The 23438-nt window shown below is 55.6% G+C and overlaps 1 protein-coding gene across 4 annotated transcripts in view; it reads right to left on the reverse strand.

The window, feature by feature from the left end:
- Positions 1–10972: 10972 nt before the first annotated feature.
- Col5a3 (collagen type V alpha 3 chain) overlaps positions 10973–23438 on the reverse strand; it is a 36480-nt gene continuing 24014 nt past the window's right edge. For 3 of the 4 annotated variants that reach the window (XR_007105813.1, XR_007105812.1, XR_007105814.1), the window contains exons 42-64: positions 22491–22598; positions 22290–22397; positions 22157–22210; positions 21588–21641; positions 20711–20818; positions 20583–20636; positions 20359–20412; positions 20208–20261; positions 20040–20093; positions 19477–19584; positions 18832–18885; positions 18653–18706; positions 18461–18514; positions 18286–18339; positions 18031–18138; positions 17813–17866; positions 17332–17385; positions 17053–17160; positions 16682–16734; positions 16566–16601; positions 16114–16167; positions 15522–15723; positions 15327–15438 (exon numbers count right to left, since the gene is read on the reverse strand). Coding sequence is in view for 1 of the 4 variants with exons in the window: in XM_047531367.1 (XP_047387323.1) it covers positions 11796–11942; positions 12050–12289; positions 14129–14197; positions 15326–15438; positions 15522–15723; positions 16114–16167; positions 16566–16612; positions 16692–16734; positions 17053–17160; positions 17332–17385; positions 17813–17866; positions 18031–18138; positions 18286–18339; positions 18461–18514; positions 18653–18706; positions 18832–18885; positions 19477–19584; positions 20040–20093; positions 20208–20261; positions 20359–20412; positions 20583–20636; positions 20711–20818; positions 21588–21641; positions 22157–22210; positions 22290–22397; positions 22491–22598 (2211 nt within the window). In the remaining 3 variants the exon portion in view is untranslated. Of the gene's footprint in view, positions 11943–12049; positions 12290–14128; positions 14198–15325; positions 15439–15521; positions 15724–16113; positions 16168–16565; positions 16613–16681; positions 16735–17052; positions 17161–17331; positions 17386–17812; positions 17867–18030; positions 18139–18285; positions 18340–18460; positions 18515–18652; positions 18707–18831; positions 18886–19476; positions 19585–20039; positions 20094–20207; positions 20262–20358; positions 20413–20582; positions 20637–20710; positions 20819–21587; positions 21642–22156; positions 22211–22289; positions 22398–22490; positions 22599–23438 lie in introns of those variants that run through there. The other variant, XM_047531367.1, reaches the window with a different exon arrangement.

Here is a 23438-nt window from a genome sequence, read left to right on the forward strand (position 1 = left end):
ATGTGGAGTCACATGGTATTTGTCCTGTTGCACCTGGCTCCTTCCACTTAGAGCAGTGTTTTCAAAGACCATCCAAGTGGTAGTGTACATCAGAACTTTATTTCTTCTTATGATTGAATAATATTCTGTTGTGTGGATATAACACACTTTGTCTGTTATAGTGATGTATTCTTATTTTATTTTATTTTATTTTATTGCATTTCTTGGGATTGAACCCAAGACCTTGCATTTGCTAGGCAAGTGCTCTAACTGAGCTATGAGCTGTATCCTCATGCCTCTTTCTTCCTTCCTTCCTTCCTTCCCTTTCCTCCTCCTCCTCCTCTCATTTCCTCCTCCTCCTTCTCCTTCTCCTCCTCCTCCTCCTCCTCCTCCTCCTTCTTCTTCTTCTTCTTCTTCTTCTTCTTCTTCTTCTTCTTCTTCTTCTTCTTCTTCTTCCTCTCTCTCTCCCTCTCTCTCTCTCTCTCTCTCTCTCTCTCTCTCTCTCTCTCTCTCTAGTACAAGGGATTGAACCCAGGATCTGACACATGTAGCTAAGCAAGCAATCTACCACTGGGTTATATCCACAGCCCTTTTCATTTTTTATTTTGAGGTAGGGTCTTGCTGAGTTGCCAAGGCTGGACTCAAAGTAGCAATCCTCTTGCCTCAGCCTCCCAAGTCACAGGCATGCACCACCAGATCTGGCACCTTCTACCACTTTGTAAGTACCAAGATCCCTGGTATCTTGGTCCATTCTCTGTTGCCATAACAAAATACTTGAGGCCGAGACTTTATAAAGAAAATAGTTTGTTTAGATTACAGTTCTGGAGGTTCAAGAGCAAGATGTCTGCATCTTCTTGTCTGGTGAGGACCTGATGGCAGATGACATGGCAATGGTGGGAGTGTGTTCAGAAGCAGGGGGATTCAGAAAATCAGCTGGTAGGACAGGAAGCCAGGGGGATTCAGAAAATCACCTGGTAGGACAGGAAGCCAGGGGGATTCAGGAGTCACAATTGCTGTTTTTATAACCACACAATCTCCCAGGAACCAACCACGGTCCTGTGAGGACTCCATTGATCCCTTCCAAAGGCAGCACCCCAAAGACCTAGTCACCTTCCACTAGCACCACCTTTTAAAAGTTCTACTCCCCAGCATCACTACACTGAGGACCAAGCTTTCAATATATGAACCTTTAGGGAACTCTTGAACCACATCAAAACCACAGCACCTGGTATTGATTCTTCTCTTCCACAACTAAGCCCTGACTGACATGTGCTTGGAACGTTCATTCCCTGTATCTGTCTGGTGAGAACTTCAGCAGCCCTCCTACCCCAGGCCACTCTGCGAACGTCTCCCTTGTAACACCAGTCCCTACTCACTGAACTCCGACTAAGCACTGAACTCCGACTAAGCCCTGAGCACCGGACTGAATTCTCCCAGCATCACCTCCTCGCATTCTTGAAACCTGTGAGGTAGAGATGCTTATCCCCAATTCAAGAATGAAAAGTTTGAGGCTCAGAGGTCAAGTAAAGTGCCCAGGGTCACCCAGCTATGAGGAGCAGATTTGGGATTCCAACCGCACCCCACCCTCCTCAAAGTCGACCTCTGGACCTCTGCAGCATCCCAGTGAGATTTTCCCCTGCATCTGTCCTTCTGCATCAAACTCCTGTAGGCAACTGAGACTCAATCCTGCTGGGGACACCGGGAAACTGTGTAGAGTCCGGACCTCAGAGCTCACCTGAGGGTGGGGGGGTGTTTATTCTCCGGGTCCCGCCCACCATGGGGACCAGCTCCGCGGACCACTGACCATTGGCTGAGCACGGCTGCTCGCCCAGGTGTGAGCTGGAAGGAGTGTGCACAGGAACAGATGCGGGCTGAGGGGAGGCAGGGCACCCACGGTGTTTCCTCAGCCCCTCTTCTCACATGGAGGAGTCAAGGCTTAGCGAGGTGAAGACTCTCTACCCAGCCCCGTAGCAGATGCAGAGCGGAGCTGGATGCTCACGGGGTGTTGTCTAACTCCAGACGTGAGGCTCCCTACGCCGCAGGTGTAGGGGAACAGCTGGGTTCCCATGGCCTGGCTGTGCCCAGCTGAGCTGAGCATCCTCTCCAGCCCTCCCCAGCCCTGCCTCTCCACGGGGATCACACCAGGTGCCCTCCAGGTCCAGGCCTCCCGATCCCGCCTCTCCAAGTGTTCACACAGATGGGAACACAGGCCCCTTCCAAGTCCCGGAAGAAGCACTTGAGGGAGGCCTGGGTTCAACCCCGGACGCTCAGGGGTTCTCGAAACTGTCCTGTCGGATCCATTCCTCACTCTTCTCCTCTTGGACATTCGTCACTGTCCAACTACTGCCGCAGCTGGGACTCCTTGCCCCTGGGGCATCACACACACATGCGCACCTGCCGAATGACCCAGTTATGGGACAGGAACTTGGACCTCGGTTACCCAGACGGAGCCTCCAGCAAACTTATGCACACATGCAGGACTTAGGCACTCAGTTAGCCAGAGACAGCACAGCTGGACACGTGGCCCAGGCGCGGCAGCCCACGGACACACACCCGGCCGTCAGATGGTGTGAGAGCAGCCAGAGGCAAATCAGTCACAGCTACCCAGGAACAGGCGCTCGCAGATGCATTCGCTCCAACGCGCACAGATCCAGGACCAGGGCATCCTCGCAGAACCCCACAAAACCCACGTGGCAGACACGGCACACTCAGATCCCAGCGTAGATGGTCGGACACACGTCGACACACCCATACGTCTACGGTGTGGTCACGCGAAACTCACAGTGCAAGCACAAGCTCACACCCACACACAGATTCACAAACAAGACGTAGTCCGTGCACCCACCCTCCCACTGGCCCACAAACAGGCAGGCTGTTCACACGCAATTGTGGTTTTACACACACACACACCACGGAGGCACGGAACACACCTGCAGGGACAGTTCAGACACAGTCACACTCACACACAGCCCGGGCGGGGTGTTCGCACACAAAGAGACCCACAGGGACTCACCACACTGACATCCTGTGACACGCAACTTGGGGCCGGGGCAGCGTGGGAACGAGGCTGTGAGTGGGACAAGGAGGCCAGGATGACTCAGGAGGCCTCCTGGGCAGGGGGGGGCCGGAGGCGGGCTGGCGTCCAGCGCATGTGGTTCCAATTAAGGGCCTGGGAACTGAGGCATGAGCTGGCGGGACAAGAAGACCCAGCCACACTTCCACGCTCTGCCAAGGCAGGAAGAGGGAAGGCCCTAACTGAGGTTACAGGGCCGGAACTTGGCTGGGAAGCCCAGCAGCTCCTACAGCTGCCGAGAGGTCTACCCTGGACCGGGCCAGGCTGCTGCTCATGTCAACCCCTGCAGTAGCCCTGGGAAGGGGATCATGGGACAGAACAGGCTCAGAGAGGTTACGCTACTTGTCCAAAGTCACACAGCTAGGAAGTACAATTGGGACTCTGGTCAAGGACTGTGCAGGCCTGGTCCCTGGCCTGAGGTAGATGTAAGGCCTCCTCCTTTTGATCCACAAGTAGAGACTGAGCGCTGAGTGCTCATTCCAGACCCTCCTCTGGATGTGTGCCTATGAACTCAGCAGTCCCCAGCCTTAGAGTATGGGGCATGCACATGTGGATGGGGTATCTGGGTATGTTTGGAGGGCCCCGATCTACCTGGGGTGGTTGGTGTCGGGAGTGATACTCATATGGAAACCCAAAGGATGAGGAGGAACTAGCAAGGCTCAGTGAGCAGAGAGTCCAGCAGATGCAAAAGCCCTGTGGCTACAAGGCGCAGAGGGCTAGGTCACCTGGTGAGGGATGGTGACAGGCAATGGGGCAGCTGCCAGGTAGGAAGACGTGGCCTGTAATTTGCGGCCATCAGGGAGCCTTTGAAGAGTGGTGAGAAGAAAGCGACCGTGGGGCTCGGTGACCTGCACGGAGTCCACACCCCTGACCGCTGAGGACGTGGGGGCCTCTTGCACAGCCCGGCACCTGCATTCTCGGGCATCCCTCCAGCCCAGAGGCACTGAAATGTGCGCACAGAGATGCCAGACGTTGTCGCCCCGGCGAAGCGGGAAACACCTCTGATTCAGGCGGAGGACACAGAACATCTGACGAGAAAGTCCCACGCTGCAGTTGGAAGTCAGGGTCACCCAGCGATCCCCGAGCCCGAGGCAGAAGGGCTGCCAGCTCCAGACCAGCCCCGGCAATGGAGTGAGACCCTGCCTCAAAATAACCCTGAAAGGGCTGGGGGTGAGGATCAGGGTGGAGGCCCTGGATTCCTTCCCTGGCGGCCACACCCAAACCAGCCCAACACAAAGGCAGTGAGAGAGCCGCTTGTCCACCCGAAGGGGCAGAAGCTCCAGCCGAGCACCAAGTGGCAGAAGAATGTGCTCAGTACTGAGCGGTGAGCGCGCCTGAAACCCCCGCCAGGTCACGCGTGTCACCTGTGGAGACCGCCCACCGTGCTCAGTAAACACGGAGAAACGCTCGGGGAGGGGGCCAAGGCAGCCCGTGTTGGCCAGAGACGGAATTTCATCAGGGGCAATGAGGACGTCCTGGAGATGGATGTGCAGACGGCCCCTGAGCCAGTGAATGTTCTTAGTGCCACAAACCGTGCGCTCCGACCGACGGGAAAGGCGGACCTCATGCCACGACTGCTTGACCACTCTTTCCACTCATTCCCGGGGACAGGAGCTGGCCGTGCTGCCCAGGCTGGCCCTGACCTCCTGCTGAGGAGCTGCAGGTCACATGAGCACACCCAGCATATCACGATTTTAGGAGGGTCATTCTGGGGCTGGGCTGCAGTTCAGTGGGAGAGCCTTGCCTAGCATGTCCCGGGCCCTGGCGTCCACCCCCAGCACTGCAAAAGGGAGTCATTATTATTTTTTATTGTTTAAAAGAAATTCCCCACTCTACCCTTGGTGTGGAAAATGAAGGGGCGCAGAGGCAGACACACAGCAACTGTGTGCAGGCTTGGTTTCTGAGGCAGGGCTGTGGACGTCCCCTATATAGGTCTCTGTACATGTTTTTTATTCTCCTGTTTTCTTGTTTTGGGGTGGTACCAGGGGTTGCACTCTGAGCCACGTCCCCAACCCTATTTTGTATTTTATTTAGAGACAGGGTCTCACTGAGTCACTTAGGGCCTCGCTTTTCCTGAGGCTGGCTTTGAACTTGTGATTATCCTGCCTCAACCTCCAGAGCGGCTGGGATTACAGGCATGTGTCACCGTGCCCGGCTGTTTATATTTATTTATAAGGATAGCAACTCCTTTATAGCTATAGCCATGTAGCCGTCATTAGTCTAAATGTTTGGCCTATTTTAACTAATTTAACCCTCACACGACCTGATATCACAGTACCCTTCTTCTCCCCACTGCACAACCGCAGAGGCCAAGGCTGAGCGGTGAGGTCACACCCGCCTTGGAGCCCAGGTGATGTGGCTCTAACCATGACACACCCTCTCTCCACCCACCTTCCATACTTCATGTGTCAGATTTGTAAGACTAGGAATGTGTCAGGGTTGGGGTGAGCTCAGCGGTAGGATGTTTGTCCAACAGGTGTGAGGCGCTGGGTTCCATCCCAGCACCCCAAAGAAGGAAGGAAGGAAGGAAGGAGTCCACAAAGAGATTGGAGAGCAGAGGAGCATGAGGAACTTTCTAGAAAACAGTCTCCACCATGGGTGGTAGGTTCGTGGGCTTAGACAGTGGTGAAAACCCATCAAACAGAAAACTTAAGCTTGGTGAATTTTATGGTATATAATGTGCACCTCCATGAAAACAAAATTTTAAAAAGAAATATACCTGAGCCAGCAATCCCACTTCTGGATTTTTATCCAAAAAGCTGAAGGCAGGATCTCAGAAGAGACATGGGTACCACGCATGTGCAGGGCAGCCTGATTCCCAGGAGCCAAGAGGTGGAAGCCACCAAAATGTCCATGACCGGGGAATGATGTGCAGGGGGCAAGATTCAGCCTGAGGGAGGAAGGAGGCCAGGGCCGTCCACGGGGGTGACCCGCAGGACTTCAGCTCATGAAATCAACCCGTTCCAAAGGGACATACACTGCAGGAGTCCAGTCTGCCATCGTCAGGGCTAAGGCCCACCCTCTCCAAGGGACGTCCCCGGTATCTGGGCACTCTGGCCCCAAGGTCACAGGTCCACCCTTGTAGGGTTGGGTCTTCTGTGTGGCCAGGTGAGGGTCTGTGTGGGTCTGCGTCCATGTGCCTGACTGGAAATCTGCACCTTCTGTCAGCAGCTCTGGGAACGGCCGGGTCAGGCGTCCACATGACCCCCCCCCCGTCCCTGCGTCAGCAAGGATGCCTCCTCCAGGAAGCCCTCCCTGACCCCCTCCGTGTATTTTTCCTCGGAGAAGGACCCGCTGGCATGTCGGGTCCTCCCTCACTGTCCTCTGGAGACTGATAACCACACCGAGATCCACCAGTGCTCAAGTCCCTTCTGTGAAGTGGACGGTATCTGTGCCCAGAACCTAGGCCTGTGCACCGGACAGTCATCTCTCCATGCTTCGCAGTACGTGACACAATGCTGGTGCTGTGTAGCTAGTCATTACACGGTATGGCTTAGGGAATAGTGACAAGAAGCGAAGTCTGTACGTGGTCCATACAGATCCACTTTTCCCAAATATTTGTGGATGGCCATTGGTTGAACATGGAACCCTCAGATACTGGATTTACTTACTGCTCACCACACTAAAATATTAACTCCACCACAACACAGATCACTGTCTTGTTCATTACTGTATCCCCAGCGCCTAAAAGTGTCTGGCACACAGTAAGTGCTCAATAAATGTTTGTTGAATGACTGAGTGGTATGGGGGGATGGGACCCCTGATATGTTCATGATGGAACCGAACTGGGTCGGTTGAGGTAGCTCGAAATGGTGATGGCATGTCTCTGTGTGGGGCCGGGTCCCTCTCTGTGCCCACATGCCTGCCACGAGCCGAGCCTCTGGATGCAGTAGTTCTGGGGGTGATGGTGGAGGCCTCTGCAGCTCCAGATGTGGCTTGATCTGAGGGTGGGTTTGTGAATACGATTGTGAGGGAGGGAGGGAGACTCTAGGCATGTGCCAGAGCACAACGGGGTGTGGGTGTGCACCACTGTGGGTACGCCCTGCTCTTCATGCCAGTGTGTCTGAACACGGCTGAGGATGCTGGTGGTACGACGTGGGTCTTGCAGCTGTGGTGGGGATGGCAAGGACCAGGTTCCGTGGGCCCTTGGTCTGCGTGAGCAGCTGTGTGTGTGTTTGCAGTGGAGTTGTGAGTGTGTGTGTGACGTTCCCTACTGGGCCTACAACCATCCTGCATAAAGCCCCAGGCGGCCCACCCCGACTGGCCATCCGGCCCCACCCCCAGCTGGGAACAGTGGGTTTCAGTAATTGCTCAGGAAGCACAAGCAGAGTGATTAATTACGGCTGCTGAATATGCAAATCAGCTGGGGGTTTTCCCAGCAGCCGCCCGGGTGCTGGCGGTGATGCTGAATAAATCCGGGGAGCTGAGCGAGGCCCAGAATTCCCTTCTTACACCTTTGTCAATTAACCTTTCATTTACAGGGCCACGTTTCTCATTCATTAACAAGCTTTGGGCTAATTAAAGCACCCTCATTAAACTATACATGAATTGTCCCTTCCCTCCACAAAGCCTGCACCAGGACGGGTTGAGAGAGATGGGCTTGCTACCTTCAAACCCTGGGTCATGTGTCAAGGACAATCACCGTTCCCCTTGGCTCACTCTCCTTCCTGCCTCATCCGTGAAATAGGGATGGGAGCCTGCTCAAAGAGGGCTAGGACGATGAAGGAAGAGGGGATTAGTCAAGTACTGAGCCCAGGAGTGTTGTTTTACTTAAATGACCACAAACATTCCCCCAAGGAAACACTGGCTCTTTGTTAACCAAAATTAATTAGTGAGCTTCATCACTTGCTTCTCTCTAGACTTTGGGAAAGTTATTCCACCTCTCCATTCCCAGATTCCTTATCTGCAAAATGGGGGTAATAGAATCTTCCTCAAAGGTTGTGAGTAAATTAATTCAGGTGAACGTTGGATGAGCAGGGTCAGGTAGGCAGACAATAAATGGCCTTTAAGATTGTTATTCATAGTGTTGGCCCATCTCCAGTGACAAATTCAAAGTGGTAAGACTTTCGAGGACAAGGATATTCAATATTAAATTTTAAGTTGTTCCTTTTCCTGAAATAAGACCTCCTGGTTGTCACACATGCTTCCTTGCTAACCTTCAGTGACAGTTGGATTCGCTTACTGTGAGTCAGGATTAATTAATGATATCTGCTATAACAGGCAACCCTAAAAAGTTCTCAGTGGCTTAAAACAATAACGCTGTTTGTTCATCTCAGCAGCTGATGGGGATCTCCTCCAAGCAGTGACTCAGAGAACCAGGCCCTTTTCAAGTCCCCAGTGCAGTTGGTCTTCTGTATTGACTGGTTCTGCATCCGTGGATTCAATCAGCCACAGATTGAAAATATGTGAGAAAAAGAATTGCAACTGTTCTGAACAAGCACAGAATTTCTTCCTGTCATTATTCTTCAAACAATATAGTATAACAACTATTTACACAGCATTTACATTGTATCAAGTACTATACGTCATCTGGATGGGATTTAAAATAAAAACATTGGTAGTGCTGGGGATGGAACCCAGGGCCTTCCCTGTGCTAGAAAAGCACACTACCGCTTTGCCCCAGCCCCAAACAAGATGTGAGGCTACAGGGAGATGTGTGGAGGTGATGTGTAAATACGATCCCATTTTGTCTAGGGATTTAAGCATCATGAACCTTACTTGGGGGGAGGGGCTACTGGAACCCATCCTCCACAGAGACCCAGGCGTGACAGGCTACATGACACCCCCATTGTATACATATGACTGCCAAGGTGACTGTAAAGGGAAGAAGAGGGCAGAGGATCACGTAGGAGATTTTATAAACACTGGCAACCCATTGGTTAAGGCCCCATCACTGGTCCCCACCCAACTTGGAGGGAAGCTGGAAAATCTTTTTTCCGTGATGTGCTCAGGAAGAGAAAAGTACCACAGAGCACTGGTGTTGCCACGTGGTTTTTTATTTTATAATTGCAGTGCTGGGATCAAACCCAGGGCCTTGTCCGTGAAACCCCAGTCCTTCCGCAGGCATTCTTGAGATAAGGATATTCAAGGGAGGAACTAAAAGGAAAACAGACCCAAGTCCACATGTGGGTTGTTGAAGAGAACACAGAGTAAAGAAATCAGTAGAAGCAACAAATCAGAAGAAATGGCCAAGAGAAACACCCTTCCGGGCTTTCCTGGGTATTCGAGGGTCTCGGGTTCTTCAAGATCCTGACACGCTTCCGGTCTCTATGCAAATATCACCTTCTCTGTGAAGTCTTCCCTCCCACTCTATCTCAAATCGCCCCAACTCCATCATCCTCCACTTCAATCATTTGCTTAGATTTTCTTTCACAACAGTTAATACTGGCTGAAATTGCAGTCTACAGCTATTTATTTATGCATTATCTGTTTCCCTGGGGAGTAAAATCCCGAAGGCAGACACCACATATATCTTCTGTCTCTGGCATCTAGAAACAGTACCTGGGGTGGAGTAAATACCCAAGAGAACTAAATGAAGGAATAAGTGTATGGATAAACAAACTAATCATCAACCACCAGACATCAAAAGATTTCGTAGGATCAGGACTCTTGGCAGCACTGAATGAGGAAATCTAGGGCAAGTCATCAAGTGACCTTAGAGGGCTCAACAGCAGAAAGAGTAGGGTATGCAAGGCCTGAGTTTTTTTTTGGGGGGGGAAAGTCATCCCAGCCTGCAACCTCTGCCCACCCAATCCTACCAGACCCAGCTCACACCAATCCTCAGCACCCCTAACTAAACTCAACCCCACAATGTTTAACGCTCATTACCATCACCTGATAAATGGGTAAGAAAAACATGGTGTGTCCATAGGACAGACATACCAGGGATTGAACTTGGGGGACACTCAGCCACTGAACCATGTGCCCAACCCTATTTTGTATTTTACTTAGAGACAGCGTCTCACTGAGTTGCTTGGTGCCTCACTGTTGTTGAGGTTGGCTTTGAACTCATGATCCTCCTGAATCGGCCTCCCAAGCTGCTAGGATTACAGGCATGCACCACTGAGCCCAGCCCCAGAGAGACAGAAAATTGATTAGTGGTTGTCTAGGGCAAGAAGAAATGAGGAGTGATTGCTAATAGATATGGCATGTCTTCTAAAATTGATTGTGGTGATGCTTCTACAAGTTTGAACATATGAAAACCATTTAATTACAGTTTCAATGGGTGAATCTTATGGTATTACGTGAATTATATCTCAATAAACCTCTTTAAAACCACTTAGCCCAAGCCAGTGCTATAATACCAGCTACTGTGGGGGTGGGGAGGGAGGCGGGAGGATGGTAGTAAGTCCCGCCCAACATCTAACCCTGGATTCAAGTCACCTGAATCTAGACTCATTTCAGCTGCTCCCAGGATGACTCCAAATTGCCATGCTACTTACTTGGTCCACTCCACTTGGGAAATCCACCTTAATTCCACCCAACAACCAGTTCCTGATTCTCATCTCATTTCCAGTTTAACTCCCCAATCCCAGCCCCTAACCTCCCAGTCACTTCAGGCCATAACTCCTTTCTCTCTCTCCAGCCCACAACTCACCCGCTGACTGGCCACCCAGATCTTTGACCTCTACTGATTTCACCTCCACATATACCCATGTCCCCTTATGATCTCTCCGTCCACCCACTCAGAGGCTCCAGCGCTGATCAAAGCCAGCAGGGAAAGTTGGGTATTTCCAACGTTTCCTTTAGGATTCTGGGTCAGTGAACACACCCATGACTTCCAGTGAGTGCCATTATAATGAACCTCCCCAAAGGGCACCCCTAATAAGACAGGTGGGGGCAGGTCCTTCAGGTGAGGCAAGAGGGGGACCCTGAGAGAGAGGTAGCCAACGCCAATGAGAGAGGAGACAGGAACACAGTTTGTTGATTTATTCTCAGATTTGAGATGCCAATCTTACCCTAGGGCCTGGGACTGGGGTGAGGGTGGGGAAAGAGTGGGGTTGTGCCGGAATCTCTCTCCCAGCCTTCCTGAAGAGGAAGCAGATTAAATATTCCACAGAGGGGCTTTTCCCTTTTAACACAGACCCAGGTATAAATAGGGCAGCACCATTAGGATCCTGATTCTTCCCCACCATCTCAGTCTGCAGGCCACCTGGCATGGCAAGGTAAGCTTGGGGGGATGGGGCGGGGGAGGGGAGTGCCGAGCTGGGCCAAGGCAGCCAGGAGCGCACAGCTCGGTCCAGGGAAGTCCTACTTCCCTCTGTAGTCTGACTTCAGTCCCTTCACCGTGAACCCACCCGGGAACAGGAGTGAGGGAAGGGGTCCCAGCATGTGATCAGGGGACATCCAGTGCATAACTATGGGGATGGGGAGCACCAAAGAGGGTTGAGGACACTGACTGAGGGGTGGGGCTGGCAGGCGGGGGCACGTGTCAGCTCTGAGTTCGAAGCTCACTGCACAGGCTCCCGTGTAGGAGTTGAGGGTTGAGTGAGGATGGAGGAGGGAAAGGGCCAGACTGCGCGTACGCCACCCGGAATGGGGGGGGTCCTGAGCCCTTGGGCCAAGGAGTCCGTCCGTCTGTCCCACCCCCTGGAAGGGAGGAGTATCGTTTGACCATGACGAGCCGAGTCGCATCTCCTGGCTCCGGAGTCCCAGGAGATGATAAATACGGTGGCTTCAAAGCCTCAGCACCAAGTGTGCCCTGTCCAGGGCTCCCTCACTGTCCTTCCCACCCCCAAGACTCTCAGCTGCTAAAGCAGACAGGGCCCAGTTCAAACCCAAACTTCTGGTTCGTCTGGCCAAAGTCAACCGCTGACACATCCCACAGGGGCAGAAAGCCTGCTCGCGAAGAGCGGAACTCCAAAAGGGTCTTTGCCTGTCCCTTCCGGAGCTGACCAAGAGAGGGCAGATTCGGGAGGGGAGTTAGAAGGAGGGCGAGCCGAGGCCTCCCCTGCCCTCCCCTCCCCGCCGTAGGCAGCCCCAGCTCCAGCCTCTTACCCGGCAGCCATCATAGGGAACACTGATGGTGGCCGCGGCTGTCTGGTTGAAGGACAGCTCCTCCCCGTTAGTCCCCAGGAAGCGCAGGGAGCGTCCATAGTCACCCGCAGCTTCATCCAGCCAGGCCGCGGAGTTCTGGCAGGAGTAGGTGAAGCTCTGGCGGGCCACCGCACTCAGCAATTTCAGGAAGGTCAACTGGACCACATTCACCGGGGACCCGTCGGCATCCACATAGGAGAACTGGGCGGGCCAAGGCAGCGAGTGAGGTGTTCCATCAGCCAGATGGCAGACAGGCCATCGCCCACAACCCCAACACATGGCCTCAAGATCCAAAGTGGAATCCTGCAAGTCCTCCTCCACATCCTCTTTGCCCCCTCTTCATCTAGCAGATCACCTGACTCATTTGGCCTCCCAAGTCTTGGCCACTCGGTCCACCATATCTAGGGTTTTAACACACATTGCTATGCAGAACTCAAAAACTCTATCCGTAGACCAAACTGCTCTTGTGAGCTCCTGATCTACATAACCCATTACCTCCCAAATAGTCTGTATCTGCTCTATTCAATATGGCAGCCACATGTCCAGTCCTTCAAAGGTAACCAATAACAAAATGAAGGAATTTACTTATTTTTTTCTTTCTCTAAATTCATAACTAATTACTGAGTCCTAATCCAGTTATCTGAAAGTTTACGTTTAGAAAAAAATGGAGTATGCAAATCTGTTTTTTCATCTATTTTCAAAGGTTTCATGAAATCTAATGTAGATCATTCCCAATAAAATTTAGCCTCCAAATTGTAATGCGTTGTAAGTGTAAATTGTGCACCAGATTTTGAAGAACTAGTATAAAAAAAAATGTAAACTATCTTAATTCTTTATGTTGCTACAACAATTTTTGATATATTGGTTTCCATAAGATTATTATTAAAAGATAACTTTTAATAATGACAGATGACTGCCCTAGTGACACATCTTTTTGGCTTCTTTCTCATCCCTGCATCCTGGTGTTTTCTGGAATTGCCTCCTGATAAACTACTTGCAATTGTATTCTTGTCTTAGGGTCTGCTTTTGGGAACCCAAACCAAGGTTTGTCCTCATGTGTCACCATAGCTTTGTCTGTTTTCTCCCCAGAATGTCAGCTCCATGAAGTCAGCAACTGTGTTTTGTTGGCTCCTATGCTCCCAGTGCTCGGTTGTATAAATAACTTCCAAACTGAACCCAATGCACCACCCCTCAAACTGATTCCTCTTCCCATTTATATATCTCAGAAAAGAGTCTCTCCAGACACAAGTCCCTGAAGTCAGGAACCTGAACTTCACCCCATCTCCTCCTTCCCTGCATCTCACCAGTTACCAGATCCTATGGACTTGAACTCCTAGAAACCCTCCCAAGTCACCTCCCCTGCCTCCCAGTGGCACCGGCTCCAGTCCAGACACCCTCCTCACTCTCCCAGAGCCAACACACCAGCCTCTTTCTGGGCCTCCTGACCTCCAGTCTGCACCTCATGCCAGCCCCAGAAGCATTTCTCTGACATGGATATTGAATCTGGGTCCCTTTCCTCACTTAAACACCTTTCATGGCTCCCCACTGCCTGCAGGTCCGTCTTGGTCTAGCCCTCACCCACCTCTTCCTCCTCTCCTGCCATCTTCCCTCAGTCTTCAGAGCAGGGCAAGTGGCTTTCTCTTGAAATTCACCCAACCCCTTCTTGACTCTGAGCCTCTGCATATCCTGTCCCTTCTACCCAGAAAACTTGTCCTCGTCCTCCCTAACTTGCTGACCCAGCTCGTATCTAGGTTTCAGATGAGCTGTGACCTCTACCAGGAGGCCTCAGGCCCTTCCAGCTCAGTCTCCGGGCCTGCACAATGCACGGTGCTTCCCCTAAACTGGTGCCATTGCTCCGCAGGGGGAAGAACTGCTTGTTGCACATCCAGAGCTGCTCCCTCCTGCCCAGCCTGCAATCACCACGAAGACAGGAGAGAGTCTGTCCTGTACATCTCGCCCCCAGGGTCCCTCCCCCACCTCCTGGTGCTGGTTCCCGCCAGGCTGCATCATGCCACCCCACCTGGGCCTCTGGTGACTCACCTTCTTTCCTCGGCGGAATGTGCTATACCAGTTTCCAGGCTTTTCTTTGGACCAGGAGGCCAGTTTTACCTGGGAGAGGACGGGGAGGGTCACTGTAGCAGCCTCCAGTGGTGCCCACCTATTTCCCCTCGGCATTTACCTCCTCACACTGAAGGCTGTGGACTGAGGAGGGTACCTCAGGTGCTGCTGTGGCCATGGGGGGTTAAGCTGCCCCTGCAGCTGTCCTCAACCAATGAGAGATGGGTATTGGTAGATAAATACCCCAGTTCTTTCACCCTCCAGGGGGACTCTCCCACTACCATCCAGTATCCCCTAGAGGACCTGAGCTCTGGGTCCTCAATGGTACCATTTTAATGCCACATCCTTTACTGGCTGCCTCCTCTCTCCTGGTGCTTCCTGGGTTTGCCTCCTAAATAAATGGCTAGCCTCAGATCTCTGGCTCCAGGGAACCCCAACCCTGTGCTTAAGGCTCCCCTCACCTGGCCTCTCTTTAAACTGGTCAGGCCCACCAAGGCACCTGCTTGGACACCCAGCCCTGCACTTCGCCCCTCTAAGTGGGAGGTCTGAGTCTGTCTGCGTCCCACTGGACAGCCGAGCTCCTGCTAACCCCGGCACCTGACCACTTGAAAATACCAGGACAGGCTATTTATTTATCCTTAAGCAGGCCTGGTGCTTGCTAAGTGCTTTGCCAGCACTACGCAGCCAGGGTGTAGTAAATGTTTCCCGATATTTGCATTAGTCCCACGATTGCACAACCGCCCTGTGAGGGAGAGACTTTCTTGAGCTCCATTCTACAGATGGAGAAGCCAAGGTGACAGATAAGAATTCCGATCAGTACTCTTTAAGTACTGATTTCTTTGGGGAGGTGTTCTTACCTGCCTTCCCTGTTGAAAGTAAGCTGCATAGAAACAGATTTTTTTTTTTTCCTTTTGTTTCTTTGTGTGTCTGTGGATCCCCTCAGGCAGGAGGCAGGGGAGTAGTGGGGTGGGGACAGAATCCAGAACCTGGGGCGTGCTGGGAAAAGGCGCTACCACTGAGCGCTGCCCCCAGCCCCGGATTTTTTGATCCTCTGCTGTAGCTCAGCACGTCAGGTAGGACTTGTTGCACAGTAGGCTCAATAAATGTCATTTGAAGGAAGGAAAAGGTCAGGGGTGGCAGCGACAGCGCAGCAGGGACGAGAGGGTTTGGAGCACTCACGGTCTCGAACTTCTTGTCCGGATAGAGGCAGGTCTCCCCTCCAGCCGTGAAGTTGCAGAAAACCCTGAGTGCATCCCGGGCACATCCCTGGTTGGGGTCAATCCAGTATTCCCCTGCCGCAGAGCGGGACGGGGCAGATGAGCGGAGGCAGGACCCCGCGACCCCCTTGCCCGCCCAGCGGGAACCAAGACCTCACCATCTGGCAGGTGCGGGTGGTTGCGGTGCAGCTCATGACACACGAGGCCCGGGCGCTCGGCAGTCCCCGGAGGTCGCCTCAACTGCTCCAGCTCTAAGCTCAGCGACTTAAGCGAGGCCAGCACCTCCTCCAGGCCGCCCTCCGGGGCCGCCAAGACTGAGCGCCGGCGTCGGCGCAGCCCATGCAGCTCGGCAGGGGGACCCTGGGTGTGGGGGTGAAGGAGAGAAGAGCAGGGGTGAAGACTGACAGGTGAGGCAGAGAAACCAAGGAAGAGGGGGACAGAGAGGAGCGGGAAGGGAGGAAGAGAAGTGGGGAACAAGAATGGAGGTAGAGACAGATGAAGAGACGGAGAGAGACTAGAAGGAGGGATGGGGTGGGAGGGGCAAAAGCCAGGGAGATGGCACCCAGATCTGAGTCCCCATGAACTTCAGCACTAATCACGCCCTGCCCCCCAAATCCCCCTGTGGCCTTTACAGAACTGCCGTCCCCACCTGCATCTCTGAACACCTGACCGAGCTCTGGGGGACCCCAGACACAGTCCTTGCCCTCCCCACAGGCCTGGGGCACAGCCCTCGCTCCCTGGAGTACTCACCGGGGGACCTGGGGGACCTGGAGGGCCAGTGTCTCCCCGAGGACCAAGCGATCCCTGTGGGGAAAAGTCACCTTCAGCAGAGACCCCTTCCTGCAGACACACACACACACAGCCCCAGGGCAGGGACCCACACTGTTCAGACTAAGCAGGAGACACACATTTTCTTTCCATATTTTCACATCTCTGAAATCAACATCTTAACATCTTTGGCAAGCCATAATTTACTTGGCAGAACAGTTTTCTTTCATAGCAGTTTATAAAATAATGGTGCCTCTTACAATTGATGGCATCTTAGATTTGATGAAATATAACGGTAGGTGTTGGATAAATATTTATTGAATGCCTGATTGAGTGAATACATAAAGGGATGGATGGGGGGCAGGAGGGTTCTGGCGAAGCTGAGCAGGGTGGGGAGCCGGGACTTGGAAGCCAAGGGAGCAGCCTGTACTCACCGGGGACCCCTTGGAGCCCTTCTGTCCCAGAGGGCCCTGCAGGGTAGACAGAGAGAGAGCTAGGGTCCTGGCTTCCTGCCATGGTGACCCTACCCCACAAACTCCTCCATACTCACCGCCACACCTGGGGCCCAGGGTGGCCCAGAGAGCCAGTGGGACCAGGAGAACCCTGGAGAAGAAATATCAGGGTCAGTGTTAGTGGGGTGCAGTCCCACTGCCCAGATATATTCCCCAGACAAGCCTATAGTCCCCTCAAAGTTAGACCCAAAACCTTAGGCAAGCCTACAGTTCTCCAGGGAGACCCCCATGCCCCAAGGACAACCTCCAACCTGTGAGTCCCCAGATGTGCCCATCCCCCGCTTTCCCCACACACAACCCCCATCGCTCCAGACCCAGATTCCCCAGACCCCACGCCAGGATCCACACAAGCCCCGACCACCCCCGACTTTGAACATGCTCTCCCACTCAGGGCAGGACACACACTCACAGGGTCTCCCTGGGGGCCAGGGGGCCCCTGCACGCCTGGCAACCCCCGATCCCCTTTCTCACCGGCCTCCCCAGGGGGACCGATGAGGCCAATTAATCCGATGTGGCCCTGGAGGACGAAGAGGCACATAAAGGGGTGAAGTGGGGGAGGTGCCGGGAGATTTGAGCCCAGGGGTGATGGGCTTGGGAGTAGACGACACCCCAATCTCCCAACCCTCCAGCCAGGAAGGAGGGAAAGGCGGGAGGAGGTGTGGAGGTTGGTGGGATGAAGGGTCCTTACCTTTTCCCCCTTGAGGCCGGCATCTCCCTTCAGCCCTGGAAGGCCAGAGGGCCCCTGCGAGGAGGCAAAGGTCAACCGGTCATTCTCAATGTGAAGTCTCAAGGTCCACATGGGTGCTTGGGAATGGTCTCTAGGAAGTTCACTCAGGTTTCAAACGGAAACTACCAAGAAGTGGTTGTGGGGGACGGGATACTGAGAGAACGGGGGTCGGTTCATGGATGGCCAATATGAATGGTCCGTGGTAAAGATCAGGGTGAGTGGACAGTGCAGACCATTAAGGTGGAGGACCAGAGTGCATAGTCAGTGTGGACCATCAAGATGGATGGTCAGGAGAGGGTTAGAAGAGAAGGTCAGTGTAGGCAGCCAGCTGCACGGTCAGTGAGGGGTGGCCTGCACCATCAGCACTGCCGTCACCAGATGGTCACTGGATGCCCAATACGGTTCTCAGAGCAGGGGTCTCAGGAACAAAGAAGGCTCTTACCAGGGGGCCTGGAGGGCCCATCAGACCAGGGGGTCCCAGGAGGCCTGGTTCACCCTGAGGAGGAAACAGAACAGGGGTAGGCTATTCCCTGCCAGAGCCAGGATGGACGTGCCACTGCCCACCAGGCTCAGCTTCCCCCAACTTTGCTGATCACAAGGTGAGGGTACAAACAGGGAGAGCACCACCCACTCCTGCTCCCCGCAGTTTACCACACTCACCACAGGGCCAGGGATTCCTGGAAGACCCTCAGGTCCAACACGTCCAGGGGGCCCTCGAGCCCCCATGGGGCCTGTCCTCCCTGGAGGCCCATCAGGACCTGGTTCCCCCTGAAATGGACAAGGGGCAAGGGAGGGGTGAGGGAGAGCCAGAGGGTGCTTTCCTCCTGGCTCCCAGCTGGGACCCATGTCACAGACTGGCCCCTCCCATTGGCTGTTGGGGGGTGAGGTCAGGGACCCCTGGGGACCAGCACTCACCTTGGCACCTTTCTCCCCCTCTTTGCCTTCTCGACCCATGCGACCCGAAGGACCCTGAGGAGGGAAAGCATGTGGGGAGGGCCCTGGGGGGCCGGTGGGGGCTCTGGGTGAGTGGGGACTGCGGGTGAGCGGGACAAGCCGGGAGCCAGGGCAGCCAGGAGGGACTGTCACTCACCCTCTTCCCAGGGGGCCCGGGGGCACCAGGTTCCCCAGAAGCGCCAGGCGGCCCCTGTAGAGACGACGGCAGTGCCCGCGTTATTGTTGGCCTGCGCTGGGCAGGACCCCAAGAGAAGACGGCCTCCCCCAAATTCACCCAGCACAGCCCCTCCTCCTCTGCCAGCACCACAGTCCCTGTTCCCCGACTCACCGGTCCCCCAACATCACCAGGGTCTCCCTTCTCTCCGGGGACACCGTCTACACCCTGTGGGGGAGGGGTTAAGGGAGTGCTCAGAGGGTCCGTGAGGACTGACGGGGGCTTGGAGCAAAGTGAGGGTCATTTCTTCCACAGACCGTGCTGGGCTTGAGGGGGGAGGGGGTCATACGCACCGGAACTCCGGGGTCTCCGGGGGGCCCTAGATCTCCGGGGAGCCCCGTGGGGCCCTGGAACACAGAAAGAGTCATACTGGTCTCTGGGCTGAGTGGTCATTCACTCACTGAACAGGCACTGCCCCCGCCCTGGTGGCTGGGGACACGTTAGTGAGCAGAACGCGAGCTCCCGGGCCTGGCAGAGGGGACGTCCCAGCGTTCAATGGGCGCAGGCGCCCAGTCGAGGGCGCTCTGCATCCTCTCCCTTCACCCGCGGGGGGCGAGCCGTCGCCAGGGTTCAGAGGAGGCACCCGGCGGGGTCGGCAGGGTGGGGTGCACAGACATTCTGAAGCTCCCGCCCCCGACCCCAGCCCCCCAAAATGGAAGAAGAGCCTCAGCCTTCCAAGACCCAGTGCCAAGTCCCACATCCCAGCTCTGACTCAGCATCGACCCTAACCCTGACTTTTCCACCACCCTCGGAACCATTCCAGCGAAATGAACTTTGGCTCCATTCGATGCGTATGACCCTCGCATTTTTGTTCCAGTCAGTCCATCCAACGGTCTGTCTGTCCGATCAGTACATCAGGAGGACCACTGACTGGAAGCTCGGGAAGAGATCCAGGTGTTTTTGAGGGCCCCTGGTCTCTGCCTCCCGCCCCCACTCACCGTGCTCCCTTTGGATCCATCCTCTCCAGGGGGGCCTTTCTTGCCTGGGGGTCCAGCAGCCCCAGATGGACCCGAGTCTCCCTTTTCACCAATTTCACCTTTAGGCCCCTTTGTGGAGACAGAGGTTAGAGGTCAGAGGTCAGAGTGGCCTAGACTCTGCAGAGATCAAGGGTTTGTATTCTTGGATTCAGGCATCAGGTAGTCTGGGTCGTTTCTGCAGTTACAGGTCAGAATGGCCCAGCTAACCAAGGGTCAGAGGTCAGAAAGTCCTAGGACTTATAGGAGGTAGGGGTACGACATGGGTAAGGTTGGTTTAGCCCACGTGCTGCTCTTGAGTGAATGGGAAAAAGCCCTCTAAGCAACTCATACCCAAGTCAGGGCTCAGCTGGGATTTGAACCCCCGGCGGCCCCCTCAGTCCTGCACTCTTGTGCAGTGCACAACCTGTAGAACTCTACCTTGCAGCCCTCAGGGAGACTTTCTGGGGGTCTTTCATTAAGATAACCAGGGATGTCCACAGCCCAGGGACTGCCCAGGGTGCAGGTGCCACAGCACAGTCACTCACCGGGATGCCCGGAGTTCCTGGGGGCCCTGGGTCTCCAGCATCCCCTGGCTCACCCTGCAGGAGGGAAAGTGAGAGGGGGTCCTGTCATGGCAGATAGGCAGGGACACCCCAGAAGAGCTACTCCCAACAGGAACAGGGTTTGCCTCCTCCGCCTGGGCTGCCTCTCACCTTCTCGCCCACCGCACCTGGCTGACCAACTCCGCCTGGTGGCCCCGGAGGGCCCTGGAGAAGCAGCAGAGGGAGAGGTGAGACCCTGGAATCCCGGCGGCCCTTCCTGGGAAATGGGCGTCTCCCCACCTGCGTCCCCCAAGCTGCTCACCTCTGAGCCACTGGGGCCGTGGGGACCCCTGGGGCCCGGAGCTCCATGGGGGCCCTGTGGGAGGACCAGAGGAGAGCCCAGTGACCCTCACCGCCTCCAGAGGCTACAGACCCACCCTGGATTCTGAGGACCCGGGTGACCCCTAAATGACGACGTGCCCCACGAACCCCCAAGGGGACCCAATGGCCGCCCCGCCCTCCCCCGCCCCTTCCCTGGAGTCCTACCATGGACCCCACGTCTCCAACCTCTCCCTTCTCTCCAGGAGGGCCCGGCAGCCCCTGTGGGACAGAGGAGCAGGCTGCAGCGCGTGGGGTGGAGGCTCGGGGTGCCACCCCCACACGCAGACACCCACCTGCAGGCCGGGGGGGCCGATCACCCCTACAAACCCTCTGACTCCATCGTCTCCCTTCTGCCCAAAGAGGCCTGGGGGTCCGCGGCGTCCCTGAGCCCCGTCAGCCCCCTGGAGGAAGACAGGGGCAGGGCACGGGGCGTCTGGACCAAGGGTTGGGTAGAGACTCAGGGTCAAGGGTCAAGGGTCAGGATTGGGTCCCGGCTTGGAGTCGGGTTTCAGGTTAAGGGTCGCAGTTCCAAATCCCTACGCTCATGGCATTGGGAGGTGGGCCCTCGGGAGGTGGTTGGGGTCAGATGAGGTCACCCCTGATGGCCCTGGTGGCTTTGTAGGAAGGGACGAGAGCCTGGGCTGACACGGGGTCTGTCCCGCCGTGTGCTGCCCTTTGCTGTGTTATGAAGACCCTCGGCAGCTGCGGGCACCAGGCTCTTGCACTTCACGGCCCCCAACCAGGAGCCCAGCACACCTGGGTTGTCGTGGGGGGTCTCGGGATGGAGCCCGGGACCCAGGCAGGCCAGGTGAGCGCTCTGCCTGAGCTCACCACACTCCAGCCCAGCCCCTAAGCCTCCTTTCTTTATCAGTTACTGGTCTGTTACTTAGCAACAGAAAACTGACAAGGCCAGGGTCCCATCATGGTTGGGGGCAAGGCAGGACTCGGCTATCTGAACTTAAGGTCAGAGGTTGGCTCGAGGTCAAGGTCGTGAGCAGGGTCGAGGCTGGGCTGAGATGGGGCCGGGGCTCGGGGCTGGGGTTGGGGTGGGGGTGAGTCCACACTGGGCGTGGGCACTGGTTGGGCGGAGATTGGGACTGGGTCCTGCGGAGGGACACTTGCCCTTCCCGTTGGGGTCCAGGGCAGGATCACAAAGCTGGGAACACTCACCGGGGGGCCTGGGTGTCCCGCGGGACCCCGTATCCCTGTCGGTCCTGGTGGGCCCTGGGGAAGGGACAGAACAGAAAACCCTCTCAGGCTCCAGACCAGAAGGGGACCTCTGGAAATGTCACCCAACACTCCCCACCCGCCCATCCAGGAAGCGACAGCTACGGCCTCCAAGCCCCGACTTCCTAGGCACCGACCGATGGGGTCAGGGACAGACGTCTGTCCTGAGCTCGGCCCCTCTGGATCTGGGCCTGGAAGGCCACCGAGACCCAGGGACAGCTCTGATGCTGGATCCTGGCTGGAGTTCTGGGGGAAGCTGGGACTGGAACGTCTCCACGCCAGGCAGGGTCACAGCAGAGGGACGCACACACCACCACGGGAGAGGAGAGGCCGGGAACCCCCTTTCCAGCTCCCTGGGGCCCCAGCCGCTCGGTCAGCGGCCCCTTGATCCCAGGCAGCTACTCTGCATGAGGCGTGGAGATGCACAGGAGGAGGCAGAGGCTGTGGAGTCCCGCCCCCCATCCTGGCCTCCTCTGCCCCCTGAGGCCACCCCTGAGGGGGTCCCCACTCACCGCATCTCCCTTGTCGCCTTTGCTCCCCTTGTGACCCGGGGGACCCACTTCCCCCTGCAGAGAAAACAGGGTCAGGGAGGACCCAGCCTCCCCAGCCCCGGCCTCCCCAGACCTGCCGCTCCGTAAGCCTCACCTTGTCCCCTTCCTCGCCAGCAGGCCCAGCAGCTCCGGGGGGGCCCTGAAGCCCCAGGGGCCCTGGGATCCCATCTTTGCCAGTAGGGCCAGGGGCACCACGATCCCCCTGTCGGGAGGGGAGAGGGGGTGTCAGGGCCGGCGTGTTCCTGGGGAGCCAGGTCCCGGGGATGCGGGGCGTTGGTGTGGGCAGGACACTTACCGGGGACCCCTTCTCTCCCGCAGGACCAACAGGGCCTTGCCCCCCACTTTGGCCAGGAAGCCCGATGCCACCTGAGGGGCCCACAGGACCCCGCTCGCCAGGCGAACCCTGAAAACACACACAAGGTCAGGGAGTAGCTCTCACTTCTGGAGGGTTGTCCAGCCTCCAGGCCTCACCCGCCGCCCGGCCTCACATCCAATCTGCTCCCCTCCTCACCGCAGCCAGGGGGCACCCTCGAGCCCCCCTCCGCAGTCCTCCCCCGCTCCCCCCACTCAGAGCAGAGCGCCCTCTGGCAGGTCCACATAGCCCTGCACAAGCTTCCCGCCACTGCCCGCACAACCTCTCGCTCTTCTCCTCACTCGCTCAGCCCCGGTCACAGGACCTCCTAGCTGTTCCTCAAACATGTCAGGCACGGTCCTGCCTCAGGGCCTTTGCAGGTACCGTTCCTCCTGCCTGGAACACCCTCCCCCAGACATCCACGGGGCTCCCTGCTCACCTCCTTCAGGTGTCAGCTCAAGTGTCACCTGTCAGGGAGGCCTTCCCTGATGGGCCTATTTAAGTCGCTGTTCCTAGAGCCACGTAATCTCCTGTGTGGCCTCACAGGGCACCACTAACTATGCTAGATGGCAGCACCGGAGAAGACACTCTGGGTCTGCCAGGTCGGCACTTGTTGGGCGGGGCGGCCATGGTTTGAGTGTTCAGATTTAATCCCCACTGTGAGGCATTAACAGGGCAGAAACTTAACCTGACTACGGTGTTCAGAGGTGGGGCCTTCAGGAATGATTAAGATTAGATAAAACCCTTGGGATGAAACCCCCAATTGAATCCTGGTGGCTTTATAAGAAGAGGGAGAGAGACCAAACCTACAGACATGCACTCCCTATCTCTCGACTACCTCAGGACTTGGCCAGCAAGAAGGCTGTCACCAGGTGCAGTCCCTTGACCTTG

Source organism: Sciurus carolinensis, chromosome 17 (genome assembly GCF_902686445.1).
Source record: "Sciurus carolinensis chromosome 17, mSciCar1.2, whole genome shotgun sequence".
Taxonomy (NCBI): Eukaryota; Metazoa; Chordata; class Mammalia; order Rodentia; family Sciuridae; genus Sciurus; species Sciurus carolinensis.